The 17,368-nt window shown below is 38.0% G+C and overlaps 1 protein-coding gene across 1 annotated transcript in view; it reads left to right on the forward strand.

Moving 5' to 3' along the window:
- Window positions 1-17,368, forward strand: part of MRC1 (mannose receptor C-type 1) — a 127,947-nt gene that overhangs the window by 8,797 nt on the left and 101,782 nt on the right. The window contains exons 2-3 of the mRNA XM_027847954.1: window positions 8,936-9,337; window positions 16,328-16,501. Of these exons, the coding sequence (XP_027703755.1) occupies window positions 8,936-9,337; window positions 16,328-16,501 (576 nt within the window). The remainder of the gene's footprint in view (window positions 1-8,935; window positions 9,338-16,327; window positions 16,502-17,368) is intronic.

Below are 17,368 nucleotides of genomic sequence, written 5' to 3' on the forward strand. Positions count from 1 at the left end.
AAAGTGATCATTTCCAGATCATCCTTTTATAGGGATAGGGACTAATCCTGTGATTGCCTTGGTATGGGGGACTTCCAGGTTAGGAAATCCCTTCCACCAATGTAGGTTATCACCTCTCTACAACCTATAGGTACTTATAAATTGTTATTCTAATATGTTTTAAATTAGAAAAATTTCATTTGTAAAGCGCTATGTCTGTAATGACTAAACTGCAGAAATAACTGTGTGTCCTAAGGTTAGTTCTCTGGGTTTCAGCTTCCTCATGGAGCAGAGAAGGGGGCTGTACCAAATTGTATTTAAGGTCCCTCCTGTCTGGCACATAATAGGCACTTAGTAAATGTTTATTGAATTGAACTGAATGTATAACAACGCTTTAGGTCTTATGGATAAGTATACTTACCCATTAAAGACTATTTATGTCTAGTCAAATATTGATGTGGGTAAAAGAAGTATCTATGTAGATTAATCTGAGATCTATGATTTCATCAATGTAAGAACTCTGGAATAAGTAACCTTTCTCTGCCCATTCAGGTCTGCATCTTCTCTGCCTAGATAAGCCGAGAGATTAATTGCAGTGAGGTCATACCGTCAGTTTGTGTCAGTGATGGAATTTGAACCCAGTTTTTTCTGGTTCTGAGCTCTCTCTCTCTCTCTCTCTCTCTCTCTCTCTCTCTCTCTCTCTCTCTCTCTCTCCATTACCCCACTTTTACCCCACTTCCTCTTATATAGGATATCACCAAAGTCTTGCTTCAATTTTAAGCCTAAAACCACAGAAACACTTTGGGTTCACCCTGAAAGTTAAATAATAGTGGTTTTCATTTTTAGAATGCCAGCAACTGCCTTTCTATGTTTTTCCTTTTCCGTAATCAAGAGGCAGCAGGCTTCATCAGTGGATAAAGCTTTGGACTTGGAGTCAGGAAGGCCTGGTTCAAACCTGGCCTTAGAGACTGACAAGCTGTGCAACTCTGGGCAAACCTAAGTTTGAGTTTCCTCATGTGTAAAATGGGAATAAGAAGAGCTCTAATCCTTTACTGGGTTGTTGTGAGAAGCAAATAAATAATATATGTAAAGTGCTTTGCAAACCTTTACAGCTAAGGGCACTATGGTTAAGAGAGCTAGACTTGGAATCTGGAAGATCTGAGTTTAAATCCTGCCTCCAACAATTGCTAGCTGTCACTTAACCTCTGTTTGCCTCAGTTTCCTCAACTGCAAAATGGGGTTAATAATAGCATTTACCTTGCAGAATTGTTCTGAGAATGAAATGATATATTTGCAAAACACTTTGTAAACCTTAAAGTGCTATATAAATACTAGCTCTTTTATTATTATTATTATTATTATTGTAGTGTTTCAAAATGTCAGCTCTTATTATTACCCGTATAGTTGATTTTTTAAAATTCAAGTCCCAGACTTTACATTAATTTCTTGTGAATTTCTTTTTGTCTGTTCCATTTCGTGATTGCGGCTTGCCAATATAGTTCGGGATCTTCCTGCTTATGTTACTCTGTAATGTAGTTATGCTTCCAGGCTTGGAAACACAAACAAGAAGGATGCTCTGTCATGTTTTCAGAAAAGTGACTGATTACGATACAAACCAAGAACAGTATCTCAGAGTGAGCTCTGTGCACAAGATTGGAAACATTCCTCTCCCTTTGTTCTTTCCAGCTCCTATCTATGCCCACAGTGGAAGTTTTATAGAAACTCTTGTCTTGAATTCAGTTAAAAAATCATTCTTGTTTTCTTTGGCTCTTCACAGGAGGATCCGTTTAATCTTCACTTTAGCCTTCCTGATAATGTTAATATAGGTCCATGTTGTTGCTTGACTTTCTGGTCCAGTTTTATGACTCTGTCCCCATCACTCAAACTTGACCTTCTTTGAATCTAAGGCACCCGAGAACCACTTTTTTGTCCCATTGGCTTTTTAAGATGTTTTCCCTTTTGCTTCCTTATTGGGACAATTCATGATTATGCTATATTTTTGAAAGCCTCTCATCTTTTTTGAGCTGTCTTTATTTTAGAGTTTTTGATCTTTTTTTTTAAATAGCTAAAATTTTGTTTTTCCAGATTTTAGGGGAAGTGCCTAATCATGCCTGGCATTCACAAGCCTATTTTGGTTTTGTGTTTTTTGTCTGGCCCAGGAAGAACTTATCCTACTTTTTTTTTGTGCCCCAAAGAGATTCCCTGGGAGTGCCATTTTAGGGCACCTGCTCATCTGTTAGTATCCATACGAGGCTGAAGAGATATAGAGACAAGTCGTGAGCTGGTCAGATTACTGGAAGAGTTGGTAGCCATTAATAGGAGTTGACTGGGCTCCCACGCCATGAGGCAGTTAAGTGGTGTAGTGGATACAGCCCTGGACTTGGACCTTGGGTTCAAATCCAGCCTTAGACACTTACTAGCTGTGTGACTCTCTGTCTGTCTCAGTTTCCACATCTGTAAAATGAGGATACTAATACACCTACCTCCTGAGGTTGGTGTGAGGATAAAATGAAATAATATTTGTGAAGTTCTTTGCAAACCTTAAACTATATAGGTAATAATTATGATTATTTTTTTTGGAGTTTGATTTTGAAGCCTCATGTTTGTCTTGCAATAAAATTCATATCTAGATAACAGAAAACTTACATACACTTCCAAACTGGCCAGGTGGGGCCTGCTCTATCCCTCAGCAAGGAGTCACATCACTACAATGATTATTTCATTCAAAGTGCCAATAACATGTTCCCTCTCCCATGCTGGTGCTTGTAAAATTTCTGTATTCTTCTATGAAGACCTACTTTCTCCTCATCATACCTTGGTAAGTCAAGGTATGACCCAAACTGCCTTTTATTAATTACTTTGCATCTATTCTCTTTATATTTATTGTGTATGCACTTACATATGTCCTTGACTTTCCCATTAGGGTGTACACACCTAGAGAGTAGTTTTGCTTCACTCTTTGCATTTTTATCACAATCAGTTATCAATACAATCCCTGCTGGTCATTGGGGAGAGTTCCTTTTGCTGCCTTAATCATAGTAATAGCACTTTCTGGTTTACAAAAAGATTTCTATACATTATCTCATTTGAGCTTCACAACACTGGGCCATAGGCTGTAGGAGAACCTCATACCTGTTCAGGAACACAAATGGTTCCGAGTTCCATCTTGTCCCTTCTCTCCTATGGGTTAAATTCTTCTGCTTGCCAACTTCTCAAACCAGATTTTAATTCCCTTCTCTAAGAAACTTTTATTTCCTTTTTTTCTGAAATCATTTCTTGTATTCTACAGATAATTCCCTTTTCTAAGAAACTTTTATTTCCTTTTTTTCTGATATCATTTCTTCTATCCTACGAAGAACTTTTCATCTCTCCTAATGAACAGGAACACAGAAAGACATCCCTCGAAATCTCCTCACCCAGTGAGGCCAGCTTTTATTCAACCCAAACATGGCAGCTGATTTCATCTAGTTAAGAATACAAAGGGCACAATCCCTTCTGGTTACTGGGGGGGGAATTCCTTCTATTTCCTTAATAACAATAACACTTTTAAGATTTACCAGGGGCTTTACGTATATTATCCCATTTGAGCCTCCCAACTACTCTGAGAAGTAGGTACAACTGGCATCCATGTTTGTACAGTTAGCAATGTTAGATCTGAATCCGTGCCTTCCCAACTCAGATCCAACCCTATCCATGCTACCTTTGCTTGGACCTCCTGAGAAAATTCTTAGTGGTATCTATCACTTGATAATTCCTGCTGCTAATTCCTTTGGTAAACTACCTGGTTGCCATGTTTTCACTGTCCACTTCTTTTACACATGGTCAGATTTTACTTAGTAATAAGTAGTCCAGGTGTGAACAAACAATAATTCACAGCCATCTGTCCAGGCTCCCTCAAACTTCTGTTTCTTAAGTAAACAGCAGACAGGTGCAAGCATGAATTGAGCAATCACATCCTGTTTTCTGGGCCAGCTCTAATCAAAATTGTGAAGTAGACAAAGTATCCCTAACTTCCCCTTTTTTCTCTCATTCTGCCCTTCCTGAGAAGCTCCTTCCTCCCATTTTAGGCACTAGATAATCCTTCCTGTCTCTTTCCACCCTTTTGCCTATTGAGCTGGTCTTGGGGGCTGAGCCAGGTAAGGTGCAGGCAAGGGTGAGGGCACTGAAGTGAGGAAGTCCAGAAATCAATTCGGAAAAGCCAAGGAGGAGCAGGAAATTACTGTGGGTTTAAGCTGGCAAGAGGTCCAGAGTCCAGCTAGGACTGTGAGCAGGAATCTACTTATTAAGTAAGTAGGAATCTGATTGAGGGTCAGGCATCCACGCTAACAAATTGGACAGGAAGTCAGGGTATATGAAGGAGCATAGGGCACCAGTAGCAAGGATGGAAATTGATATAGAAAAAAATTTCTTTCTGTGGCCAAAGCTCTTTATGTATTTTCTGTCTAAGGTCAGAGCTAGTTTCGGAATGTTTAAAGCAGATGTGTCTAGTTGGATTAACGGAGTAAAGGGCAAAAGGCTGTGTTTCTCATCATTTTTCCTTTAAAATGTACTCTGGAAAGAGTTGCTGCCCTTCCTAGTGTGATTTTAATATATCAATGAATCAAAATTTTTTTTTCTAGTAGATAGAATTTCCAGTTTTGGAAGAGAAAAAAAAATTAGGGGAAATAGAATTTCACAGCAGAAATTTATCATATGGTTAACTTAGCGACAATTCTTCTATAGTGCTAAACGAGGGACACCTAGTTCTGTGTAGTAATTTCTTCCATAAATGAGTTACCCTACAAGTATTCACTTTTATCTTCTTGTATCTTTTCAATTGTCCAAGGTCATTTGGAGTCACTTAAACTCTGCCTCAATTTCCTCATTTGTAAAGTGAGAATAATAATATCACATACTTTTCAGGGTAGTTATGAGGATAAAATGAGATAATTTTTATAAAGCACTTTGTAAATCTCAAAGTGCTATATAAAATGCTAGCTTTTATTATAGACACTGTATTAGGCACTTAGGATATAAAAGGAGGGCAGCTAGGTGAAGTAGTGGATAGAGTGCTGGCTCTGGAGTCAAGAAGTCTCATCTTTCTGAGTTCAAATCCAGCCTCAGACACTTACTATCTGTGTGACCCTGGGCAAGTTATTTAATCCTGTTTGCCTCGGTTTCCTCATCTGTAAAATGAGCTAGAGAAGCAAATGGCAAACCCCTCCAGTATCTCTGCCAAGAAAACCCCAAATGGGGTCAGGAAGAGTTGGACATAATTGAAAATCACTGAACAACAATAAAAAACCTAACATAGTTCTTTACACGAAGTAGATGTTTAATCAATGTTTGTTGTCAAAGTGATTTTCCTCAAGTGTCATGCTAACTCCGTAACTCTTCTACTCAATTAACTCCCTATTACCTCAGGGATAAAATATATACTTTTCCATTTGGCTTTAAAGTCCTTCACAACTGGCCTTCTCTTTGTTTCTCACACATGGGACTCTACCTCTGGTGTCTATGCCTTTGGATGACTGTCCATCATGCCTGGAATGCTGTCCCTCCTAACTGCAGCCTCAAGAATCCCTCACTTCCTTCAAGGCACAGCTCAAGCCCTATCTTCTGCCTACAATCTTTCCTGATCCCTACACCTGATCCCTACTGCCCTCCATCCCAAATTACTTTGGATCTGTTTTGTGTTTATTTTCAGGATGCTTGTATTCAGAGGCAGGTAGGTAGTGTAGTAGATAAAATGTTAGACTTGGGGTTAGGAAGACCTGAGTTCAGATTCCATTTCAGACATTTCCTAGTTCTATGATACTGATCAAATTCTCTCAGCTTCCATTTCCTCATCTGTAAAATGGGTTTGGCATCTACCTCACGAGGCAGAGCTAACATGTAAAATCTGAAAGGAGCTCACCCTTTACAAGGTACAAATTCAGTCTGAATAGGACACATCATCATATCTCATTGTTTCTGTACATCTGGAGAACTTGACAAAGTATGAAAGGGACACATCCTAAAGATGGAGGAGACATAGGCATGTGAGTTATTATTATTAACACTAGTAGTGATACTACTACTACTACTACTATAACTACTACCACTATAGCCATTACTACTACTACTGCCACTACCACTACCCCTAATAATAATAAATATTATTAAATCATTAATATTTAATATAATAAATCAATACCATATAAGTACACATCATGGCATAACATTAATAACATAAGAGCAATGGCTATATAAATGATTAATAACAAGTCAACAAATAATATAAAAATAATAATGGATATTAATTATATAATGATTATATTTATAATATAATTGATTTCTTGTTCTTCTTCTTCTTCTTTGTAGTGGTAATGGTTGTGGTGGTGGTGATAGAAGTGGTAGTAATAGTAGTTACTGTTGTACCCTCTTGTCTCCCTAATAGGATGCAGGCTTCTAGAGAGTGGGGACTTTTTTGTCTTTATATCTCTAGCATTTAGCATAGTATCTGGCACATAGGAGATGCTTGAATAAATTCTTATTCATGATAATAACTCCCAATTACCTTTAGGACATTATTAGTTTTATAAATTTATATAATGCTTTATGGTTTGCAAAACTCTTTACAAATACTACTTTATCCTCACAACACTGGGAAATAGGTGATGTTATCACCCCCATTTTATAGATGAGGAAACTGAGTTAGATAATAGTTATGTGACTTGCTGAGGGTTCTTCAATTAGTATCTGAGGCCAGACTTGAACTTAGGTCTTCCTGACTGCAGGCCCAGTGCTCTGTGCACTGTCATGCTACCTAGTTACTATTGATTGATTGGTTGATTAATCCTCTCTGTCAAAGCCCTACTTTCCTGCCCCATCTGGACAAAGATAGGAGTGTGACCCTGGCCTTTCAAAGGGTGAACCAGTAGTTCTGGCAGGCCCCAGCAAGCTGAGAAGCTTCTATCTTCTGATGACCAGCTTAGCTAGGTTGGGAAATGATCATGGCCAGGCAGGCTGCTGGGTGATGAATTGTGGGGCCCTAGCCTGACTTTTGAAGACCTGCTCCTAACTCACAAAGGAGTTGTGAGCTGCTTCAATGGGGAGAGTTGGTACTCCAATGGAATCACAGTTTATGGGGACATGAGGGCAAGAGTTGAAGTTGTTACCTGACTGAGATTTGAGCCTGGGAGAGAGGAAGAGAAGAAAAGGAAGAAGCTTAAAATTAAATTCTGCCAGTCCATAAGCATTTACTATGTGTCAGGCACAGTGCTCAGTACCAGGGATACAAAGAAAGGCAAAAACACAATCAAACAACGGAGTGAAATACAACCAGGAGTCTTAAAAAATAAAACAACCAAGTTAAGATCTGTGAACACATGATTCAAAATGGAAATACGGATAACTTAATCCACAGCTTTTCCAGGAACACATCTATTGCATCTGAGCAGGGTTAGGCTCTTTTCAAAGTTCTCTCAAGGCCTCTGAGTGAAGGAAAGGCAACCATTTAATAAATGATAAATATCTTCAGTCATAAAGATACTTCATTCACATCCTTTTGATAAAAGATGAAAAAAGGGCTTCTTTACAGTTAGTTCTCTTGGACTTTGGTGAAACAATGCAACAATTTACTGTTCAACTAGCATTTGTGACATTATTAATATTTGCAGGGCCCTTTACTCAGTGTCAAAGCATTTTATTACATCTATTATTTGATTTGAGCTACACAATAACTCTGTGGGCTAAGTATTGTAGGGATAACTATCTCCAATTTGCAAGTGAGAAAATCTAGGCTCAGAGAAGGTAACTGACTTTCTCAGGGTCACATAGCTACAACAACCCCAGGTTTCTTGCCATCAAGTCTCATACTTTTTACACTAATGATAATAGAATCTAACATTTACATAGCACATTAAGGTTTGCAAGGCACGTTACAAATATTCCATTTTATCCTCCTAACAACCCTGGGAAATAGATTTTGTTATTATTATGCCAATTTTACAGATAAAGAGATTCAGGCAAACAGACATTAAATGACACCCTGAATCATGCATCTGGTAAGAGTCTGAGACAGGATTTGAACTTGGTTCTTTCTAACTACAGGTCCAATGCTCTATCCATGGTGGCGCCTAGCTGCTTACACTACACTGCTTCTCATTTATGTCTTAATGACTTAAAAGAATGCAAGTGCCCAACAGGCCTGCTAGCTCTTGCAGAATTCTTTATTTCTTGGTGACTTAGTTCAAACAATAATCAATCTATTCTTAAGGATTTCAGAAACATTCTGCTGACCCAGCAGCTCATATTGTAACAACTTGTTTTACCAATTCTTGATGAGAAGTATCTGATAACTATCTGTGATCACCTGTCTTTGAGTGTGGCAGAACTATTTTGTTCTGAGAACTTGACCAACCTGGGGAGGGTTTTGTGTTTTGTCTATTAAGCCATATAAGATTACATAGCCAGATGGTATAACAGATAGAGTTCAAATCCTGATTCAGGTATTTGATAGCTATGTGACTCCAAGCAAGTCACTGACTGCCTCAGTTTCCTCAACTGTAAAATGGTTATAATAACAGCACTTTCCTTCCAGGGTTGCTGTGGGGATAAAATGAGATAATATTTGTAAAGTGCTTTGCAAACTTTGGAGGCACTATATAAATGTGATGATGATGATGATGATGATAATCATCATCATCATCATCATCACCATAATCATCATCATCATCATCTTCTGAACCAATCCCTTCCAATTCTGATTTTGCTGATGGGAGGTCAGCAGACAAAATGCCTTCTCTTCTCCACTCAATGATTTCATTCTCAGCTCATCAGTACCTTCCTTTTTTTCTTCTTCCTTAATGATGATGAGACTTCCAGAAAATCAGAAGAGATGACTTCCAGAAAGGGTTGAGAATCTCTGGCTTAACAAATTTTCCTTGTCAACTTTACCAAATTAAGTACAAGTTTTGATTATTTTGTTTTACAGACACCAAACAGTTTTTAATCTACAATGATGATCACAAGCGCTGTGTGAATGTAGTAAGCGCCAGTGCCGTTCAAACAGCCCCGTGCAACCTAGAGAGTGAATCACAAAAATTTCGATGGGTGTCTAACACCCAGGTGATGAGCGTTGCACTTAAATTGTGCTTGGGAGTGTCCTCTAAGAATGACTGGGTTCCAGTCACTCTTTTTCCCTGCGATTCCAAAAATGACCTTCAGAAATGGGAATGCAAAAATGACACTCTTTTTGGAATCATCGGAGAAGATTTATATTTTAACTATGGAAACAAGCAAGAAAAGAATATTATGCTTTACAAGGGATCAGGGCTGTGGAGCAGATGGAAGGTCCATGGAACTAGTGATGACTTGTGCTCTCGAGGGTATGAAGGTAAGGTTCTGAATTTATTTTAATTTGCCTACTTACTTATGGAGACAGTGTTGTAGAGTGGAAAAAAAGTGCTGACCCTGAAATCACTTAAGTCCTAGGTTCAAATTTTTGCTCTGCAACTTACTACCTTTGGACCTTGGGTGGGTCACTTAGCTGCCCTGGGCATCAGTTTCTCCATCTATAAAATAAGGGGTTGAACTAAAAGATCCATGAGGTCCCTTCCAATTCTAGACCTGTAGTACAGTATGAACGTATGATTTTTTTTAAATTTACTCAATCAAAAGCTAGTTTTTCATTGCTAATTGGAACAAAAAAGTTTTTGGCTAGCTTGGAGAATGTGGTCATTCTTTTAAATACAGTACTACATTATAAGGGCATCATGGAGTAATGGAGAGAGATCTAACGTCAGAGTCAGGAAGATGAATTTGAGTCCTATTTCTCATACAACTTGACTGTAGGACCCTGGGCAGGTGACTTAACATGTCAGTACCCTCCCTCCCCCCACCCTCCATCTCCCACATCCCCATAATTCTCTAAATGCATAAGTTGCAAAATAATTGTCCATCTTCATTGATAGAGTGAATTTGCACATTGGGAATTCCCTCTATCAATGACATCACAGATCTAGACCAAATAAAATTATAGAAAGAATTATTAAAATTTCTACTTAATTGATCATTACTGCTATACAAAGCAACACTAATGAGAATGCCATTCTAATTGTACTACACAGGATAGAAGAATACTTTGGATATCAGTCACCAAAAGAGATTTGAGAGTCTGTACTTCCTCATCCAGACAATGATGAATTAGGGAGTCCTTGACAGCTGAACTGAAAGTCTTAGTGGCTTATTTTGAAATTCCCCTCACTGTTTTTCTAAGAAAATTTGTTCTGTTTTTGAGAACATAAGTTGTTTATAAAATTATCTGACTTTAACAAGCTTTGAGGAGTCTTCAACTGACTTCCATTTATGGCATTGGTCTTGGTATCTTTGTTAGTTTTGCTTTGATTGACTTTTGGCCTTTTTGATGGTCAACACAAAGATAAGGTTTGGTCCTTGCCCACAAGGAGATTTCAATCAAATGGAGGAGATGAGGGGAGTTTACAAATAACTCGAGCACAAGAGACATTAACTCTAAGTGTTATAGGATTCAGGAGAGAAGGAGAAGGGGATGAGGAAAAAAGAGAAATGTAGGGAGAGAGAGAGAGAGAGAGAGAGAGGGAGAGAGAGAGAAAGGGAGATAATCTCTTTTTGTTAGGAAGATAAAGGAAGTTTTCATTTGAATTGGGTTCTGAAGGAAACAGGATTTTTGATAGATAGAGATAGAATAAATTAATTAATAAGGTAATTTTATTGATATAGATAACTCTCAGACAAGAAAATTCCCTATACCAATTCAGATCAGTACATTTATAGCCTTAGAGAATGGTCTAGGAGATTAAGTGACTTGTCTAGGGTCATGTGGACAGTTTAAATCACAAGCAACACTTGAATATAGTTTCCTGGATTCCTGCTGCTGCTGCTGCTGCTGCTGTTACTACTTTCTACTATTGCTGCTGCTACTTTCTACTACTATTACTATTGCTGCTGCTGTTGTTGCTATTCCTCTCTACTAATACTACTCTCTATTACTGCTGCTGCTTCTGCTACTACTTCTACTGTCTACTAACGCTGCTGCTCCTCCTTTTCTCTACTACCACTACTGCTGCTACTACTACTATTTTCTGCTGCTGCTGCTATTAAACTCAATGTTTAATTGAATAAAGGTGAATAATTAGATGAGGTTTCATGAAAGGAGAATCAGGGTAAGTACTGAAACACTGATGAGTTTGTTTTCTCCTACTTATTTTCAGTGAAGGATATGCAAAAGATTGCATAAAATACAGAACTGGAAACTACCTCAATAGCAATTGTATCAGTTCTTAAATTTTATATATGTAGTAACTAAGGCCCTGATAGGTTGAGCAAATTGCCCAAAATCACACAGGTAGTGTGAGTGGTAAAGTTGAGTTTGGAATCTGGGTTCTTTAATTCCAAAGGAGAAAGTACTTATTTTGCTAAAAAGTATTATAGACAATGAAGTCATATCAATACCAAACATATATGCAACAAATGCCATAGCATCAAAATTCTTAAAGGAAAAATTAAATGAGTTACAGGAGGAAATAGACTATAAAACTATACTAATGGGGCACCTTGATTTATTCTTCTCAGAACTAGATAAACACAATGACAAAAAAAATAAGAAAGAAATTAAGGAGATGAATAGAATTTTAGAAGAGTTAGATATGATGAACCTCTGAAGATAACTGAATGGGAATAGAAAGGATTATAGGAAGTGTACATTTTTCTCAGCTGTTCATGGCACTTCCACAAAAATTGACCAAGTATTAGGGCACAAAAACCTCACAAACAGATGCAGAAAAACAGAAATATTATATGCACCTTTTCCAGACCATAATGCAATAAAAATTGCATTCAGGCTTTAAAAGCATAGATTAAAAATTAATCAGAAACTAAACAATCTAATCCTAAAGACTGAGTGAGTCAAAGATCAATTGTAGAAATAATAAATAATTTCATTAAAGATAATGACAACAATTAGCTAACATGCCAAAATTTGTGGGATGCAGTCAAAGCAGTACTTAGGTGAAAATGTATATCTCTAAATGTTTAAATCAATAAAAGAGGAAAAGAGCAGATTAATGACTTGGGCATGCAAGTTGAAAAAAACAAAACCCAACAAGTTAAAAATCCCCAATTAAGCACGAAAACAAGAAGAAGACATTAATCAAATTGAATGTAAAAAAAATTGAAGCAGTAAAACCAGGAGCTGGTTTTATGAGAAAAAAACTATTAAATAGATAAACCATTGGTTAATTAGATTTAAAAAAAGAAAGAAAACCAAATTGAATGAAATGAATGAAGATGAAATTAAGCCAATTATTCGGAACTATTTTGTCTAATTATATGCCGATGAAACTGAAATGGATAACTATTTACAAAAATATGAATTGCCCAGATCAACAGAAAAGGAAATAGAATACTTAAATAACCCTATCTTAGAAAAAATTGAGTGAATTGCCCAAAATCACACAGGTAGTGTGAGTGGTAAAGTTGACTTTGGAATCTGGGTTCTTTAATTCCAAAGGGAGAAAGTACTTATTTTGCTAAAAGATATTATAGACAATGAAGTCATATCAATATTATCAGTATTGATATTGGTTAATTAGATTAAAAAAAGAAAGAGGGGCAGCTAGGTGGCTCAGTGGAAAAAGCACCGGACCAAACACTTGACACTTACTAGTTGTGTGACCCTGGGAAAGTCACTTAACCCCAATTGCCTAAGAAAGAAAGAAAGAAAGAAAAAAAGCAAATTAATAGCATCAATGAATGAATGAAGATGAAATTAAACCAATTATTAGGATCTATTCTGCCTAATTATAAGCCAATAAAACTGAAATGGATGAATATTGGACAAGCTATAAATAATCTCTCTAAGAAAAAAATTCCAAGACCAGATAGATTTACAAGTGAGTTCTACCAAACATTTAAAGAACAATTAATTCTAATACTATATAAATTATTTTTAAAAATAGGTAAAGACAGAGTCCTACCAAATTTCTTCTGTGACACAAATATGGTTTTGACACCTGAATCAGGGGGAGCAAAAGCAGAAAAAGAAAACTATAGACCAATTTCCCTAATGCAAAATTTTTCAGTAAAATACTATCAAGGACAGTACAGCAATATACCACAAAGATCATCTATGACCAAATAAGATTTACACCAGAAATTCAAGATTGTTTCAATTTCAGGAAAATGATAAGCGTAATTGACTATAACAATAACAATAACAAAAACCACAAAAAATCATACGGTTATAGCAATGAATGTAGAAAAAGTTTTTGACAAAATATAATACACATTCCCATTAAAAACCCTGGAAAGCATAGGAATACATGAAACTTTTCTTAAAACAAGTGGTATCTATCTAAAACCAAGAGCAAGTATTATCTGTAATGGGAATAAACTAAAAGCCTTCACAAAAGACCAGAAGTAAAACAAGAATGTTTGTGACCACGTCAACTGGACTGAACCGGCCTCTGACCTGTGGGTGGCCGGAGCCAAACAGGGAAGGCTAGAGACGGCAGAGTCATGAATCAAGCAGAAGTTTAATTTCAAAGTGAAGGAAATGGCTGAGAAAGATTAGACATACATGCCAGGGCCCCGCCCCTAGTTGAGGAACCTGCTTTAGTGGGGCTGAACCTTGATTTATAAATTTGTGCCTAGACAGAGTCAAACAGTGTAGGGTAGCAACAGTAGTGAGGAATGACAGTAGCAATGAGGCAAGGTTGTCTGGTGACAAAAAGCCCTTCCTCGCGGGGTTTCACGTCTGGGCCTGTTGGTGCTTGCCCAAACTCAGCGACTATCAGTTCTGTGATTTGGTTGCAGCAGCGTTCGTCCCGAGGATAAGTGCAAAGGATTGTTGTCGTGCCAAGCTCGAGGCACAGCTTGCATGCTGGGCCTTAGCTCTGGAAAACAGGGTGTCTCCTAATATCTTAACAATCACCATTATTATTCAATATTGAACTAGAAGTACTACCTATAACAATAAGACAAGAAATGACAAGTGTAATAGGGAAGTTAGGAGTTTGGAGGGGAAAATAATGAATATCGTAGAGGTACTAATTGAGTCCATGGGGGCTGAGGAGATCACCAAGAAAAATTACTACTAAGCTCTGGGTATGCAGCGAGAAAAATGAAAACTTTCCCTGACCTCAAAGAGCTTACCTCTGGGGGAATGCAACTTGTTCTCCTTTTCTTTCATGGTAAATGAAAGGAATAGAGAGAGCTGAACAGTAAAAGAATACCTTTAAAACTCTGCCTAATGACAAAAATATTATACAATGATCTAACCAATTCTACTCAGTTATAAGTGGGCAGTTAGAATAGAGATACTAGTGCCAATTGTCCCATACTAGGTCATCCCAACAATTTCCAAACCTTTGTTGTTCCTTTTGCCTCAAACACTTACTCGCTTGTGTGACTCTGTGCAAGTCATTTACCCTCTCCAGGACTCAGTTTCCATGTCTATAAAACGATGGGATTTGAATCAATGGCCTCTAAGATCCTTTGCAGTTCAATCTATGGTCCTATGATTCTTTCCTTCAAACATATGACCATTTTATGTAAGGGGAAGATATATGACTATAAAATTCTGCAGTAAGAATCAGCCCGATCAATTAGTCAATCGATCAATCTATAAGCAATTGTTATTATTATTATTATTATTATTATTTTGCGCTAGGCAATGGGGTTAAGTGACTTGCCCAGGGTCACACAGCTAGTAAGTGTTATGTGTCTGAGGCCAGATTTGAGCTCAGGTCCTCCTGAATCTAGGGCTGGTGCTCCATCCACTGCGCCACCTAGCTGCCCCTATATGCAATTATTAAAGACCTTTTATGCGCAAGACAATGGGGAAGAAGAGGAAAAAAAATGAACCTTCCTGTCCTTAACAAGCTTGCACTGTATTGAGCTGTCTAGGGCCTTTGTTCTTACTTTTACTAGCAAACTGAAAGAAAACAGTATAAATCCATCCTTAGGCTTATTCAGTTTGTTCAGATGATATTACACTCAATTCTTAGTATTTAAAGTCATGATGATAGGGACAACATGGATTTTTAAAATCCACAGATAATTTTAAAATACTGTGTTAGCCATCAGCATTATCATTGTAACAATTCTTTTTTTTTACCTAAAGGCTTTAAAGTTTAAATCAAAGCCTAATTCATAAGTTTTTGGTGAACCATGAAATGGGCAAAAGGCAAACTTGATCATCAGACCCTGAACAATTCCAGTTGGTTCTGTAAAAAACATGTTGTGGCCTAATTAAAAATGATTTTTTTATGCTACTGTATATATCTTTCAGTTTTAAGGTATAGAAAGAAATGCAGAGGAGTTGGGAGATAAAGTTAAGGTAAAAGACTGAGAGGGAATTCAGATCCTCCTTCCAAGTATGTATTGATATTACACACAAGAACATAATGTATATGTAATCTGCACACACATATGCGTATGTCTATTTACACAAACATTCATTTTTTTTAGAAGAGACAACTTGTTTGTTAAAAAGGACGGTATTTAAACTGATTTCCTTTGATGACATTGTCTACATAGCTTTGCAGTATAGTAGAATGAGCATTGGCTTTGGAGTCAGAGGAACTGAGTTCAAATCCCACCACTGACATTTACTACTATAATCTTAGGCAATTCACTTAACCTCCTTGAGCCTCAGCTTTCTCATCTGCAAAATGAGGTGTTGGACTTAACACCTGGGAACACCCTTTATCCTCTTCTCTACCTTCTGGTTTCTTTTGATTCCTTCTAGTCTGAACTAAAGTCCCACCTTCTGCATGAAGCCTTTTCCATCTTCCTTAACCTTAGTGCCTCTCCTCCCCTCCCCTCCCCTCCTCTCCCCTGCCCTCACCTCCCCTCCCGTCTCCTCCCCTGACCTCCCATCTCCTCCCCTGTCCTCCCCTGTCCTCTCCTCTCCTCCCCTCTCCTCTCCTCTCTCCATGTCTCTGTGTGTGTGTGTGTCTCTCTGCCTGTCTGTCTCTCTCTCTATCTCTGTCTCTCTCCCCCTCCCTTTCTCCCTCTCTCCCTCCCTTTCTTTGTATTCCATTCCAAGTGCTTAGAGCAATGTCAGCACATTACTATGTGCTTGTTTACTTACTGTTCCTTGAGGTACTTTTCAGCACTATGTCGATGATCCTTGTCAAAAGTCACAAGAGAAAGGATACATATTTTGAAAGGTGGAGGTAGGAAGGGAAGGTTCATCAGAATAAAGAAAGACTCTAAGAGCTTTCCTCATGAGAATCAGGAAGGTGTATGTATTTGTTGCATGAATATTTTAAAGTCAAGATTTGCTCATATGCTCAGTATAAGGACTGTATTTATATATATCCTTCTTAATCTGTTTCCTTAGAAATGTATACATTACTGGGAAATTCCAATGGAGCACCATGTGTGTTCCCTTTCAAGTTTGAAGACAAGTGGTATGCCGACTGTACCACTGCTGGCAGATCCGATGGCTGGCTCTGGTGTGGGACTACAGCTGATTATCAAGCAAACAGACTGTTTGGGTTCTGTCCACTGAAATGTGAGTAACTGGGCATGATTATTGAGTCATAAAATTTTGCTGTGTGATGAAAACAATAATGCCTTCTGCCTGTCTAGTGCTTTTCATTTTTCCAAAGTGCATAAATAGCTGTTGTCTCCCTTTATTCCCATAACAACCTTGTATAGGCATCATTGTTCTCTTTATACAGATGGGAAAAGCAAGGCAGCCAGAGGTTAAATGTCTTGCTCAAGGCTATAGGAGTTAGGTGGAGAAAGAAATGGTAAACCACTCCAGTAGATTTGCCAAGGAAACCCCAAATAGAGTCATGACTGAAATGACCAAACAACAACATGAATTAGAAGCAGAACGTCCATTGGAAGCTAGGTTTTCTGACTTCTAGTCCAGCCTTCTTTCTGGGAGATCATGGTGGTATCACCATTATCACAGTATTTCCCACCTAAGATTAGGTCTCCCATCTCCCCCGGTTAGAAGTACAGGACTCCTTAGGGGCCTGATCCCACTAACGATCAGCAGCAGAGTTTTGACCTGCTCCATTTCTAATCTGGGCCAATTCACCCTTTCCTAGGTAGACCCCTGATCATGGGGACTCATCATGTTGATGCTAAACATAATGTGGCCACCCAATTAACATAGCCTTCTGTGCTCAGAACTACCAGACTCAAGACACCTGCCATCCTCAGCCTCTGGAAATCCAGGTCACAAGGATGTGCCACCACACCTGGTACCAGATTCTCGACATTGAATGAAGTCTTTATTTTTACGAAGGGCCTTCATACTCAACTCCTACTCCTGTTCCCAAATGCTGTCAACTTTTTTCCAAGGCATTGATACCAATGACATCATGGCAGTTACAATGTATGACCAATTAACTCCCTTACGCTTAAC

This window comes from Vombatus ursinus, unplaced genomic scaffold (assembly GCF_900497805.2).
Source record: "Vombatus ursinus unplaced genomic scaffold, bare-nosed wombat genome assembly UNPS02005459.1, whole genome shotgun sequence".
Classification (NCBI taxonomy): Eukaryota; Metazoa; Chordata; class Mammalia; order Diprotodontia; family Vombatidae; genus Vombatus; species Vombatus ursinus.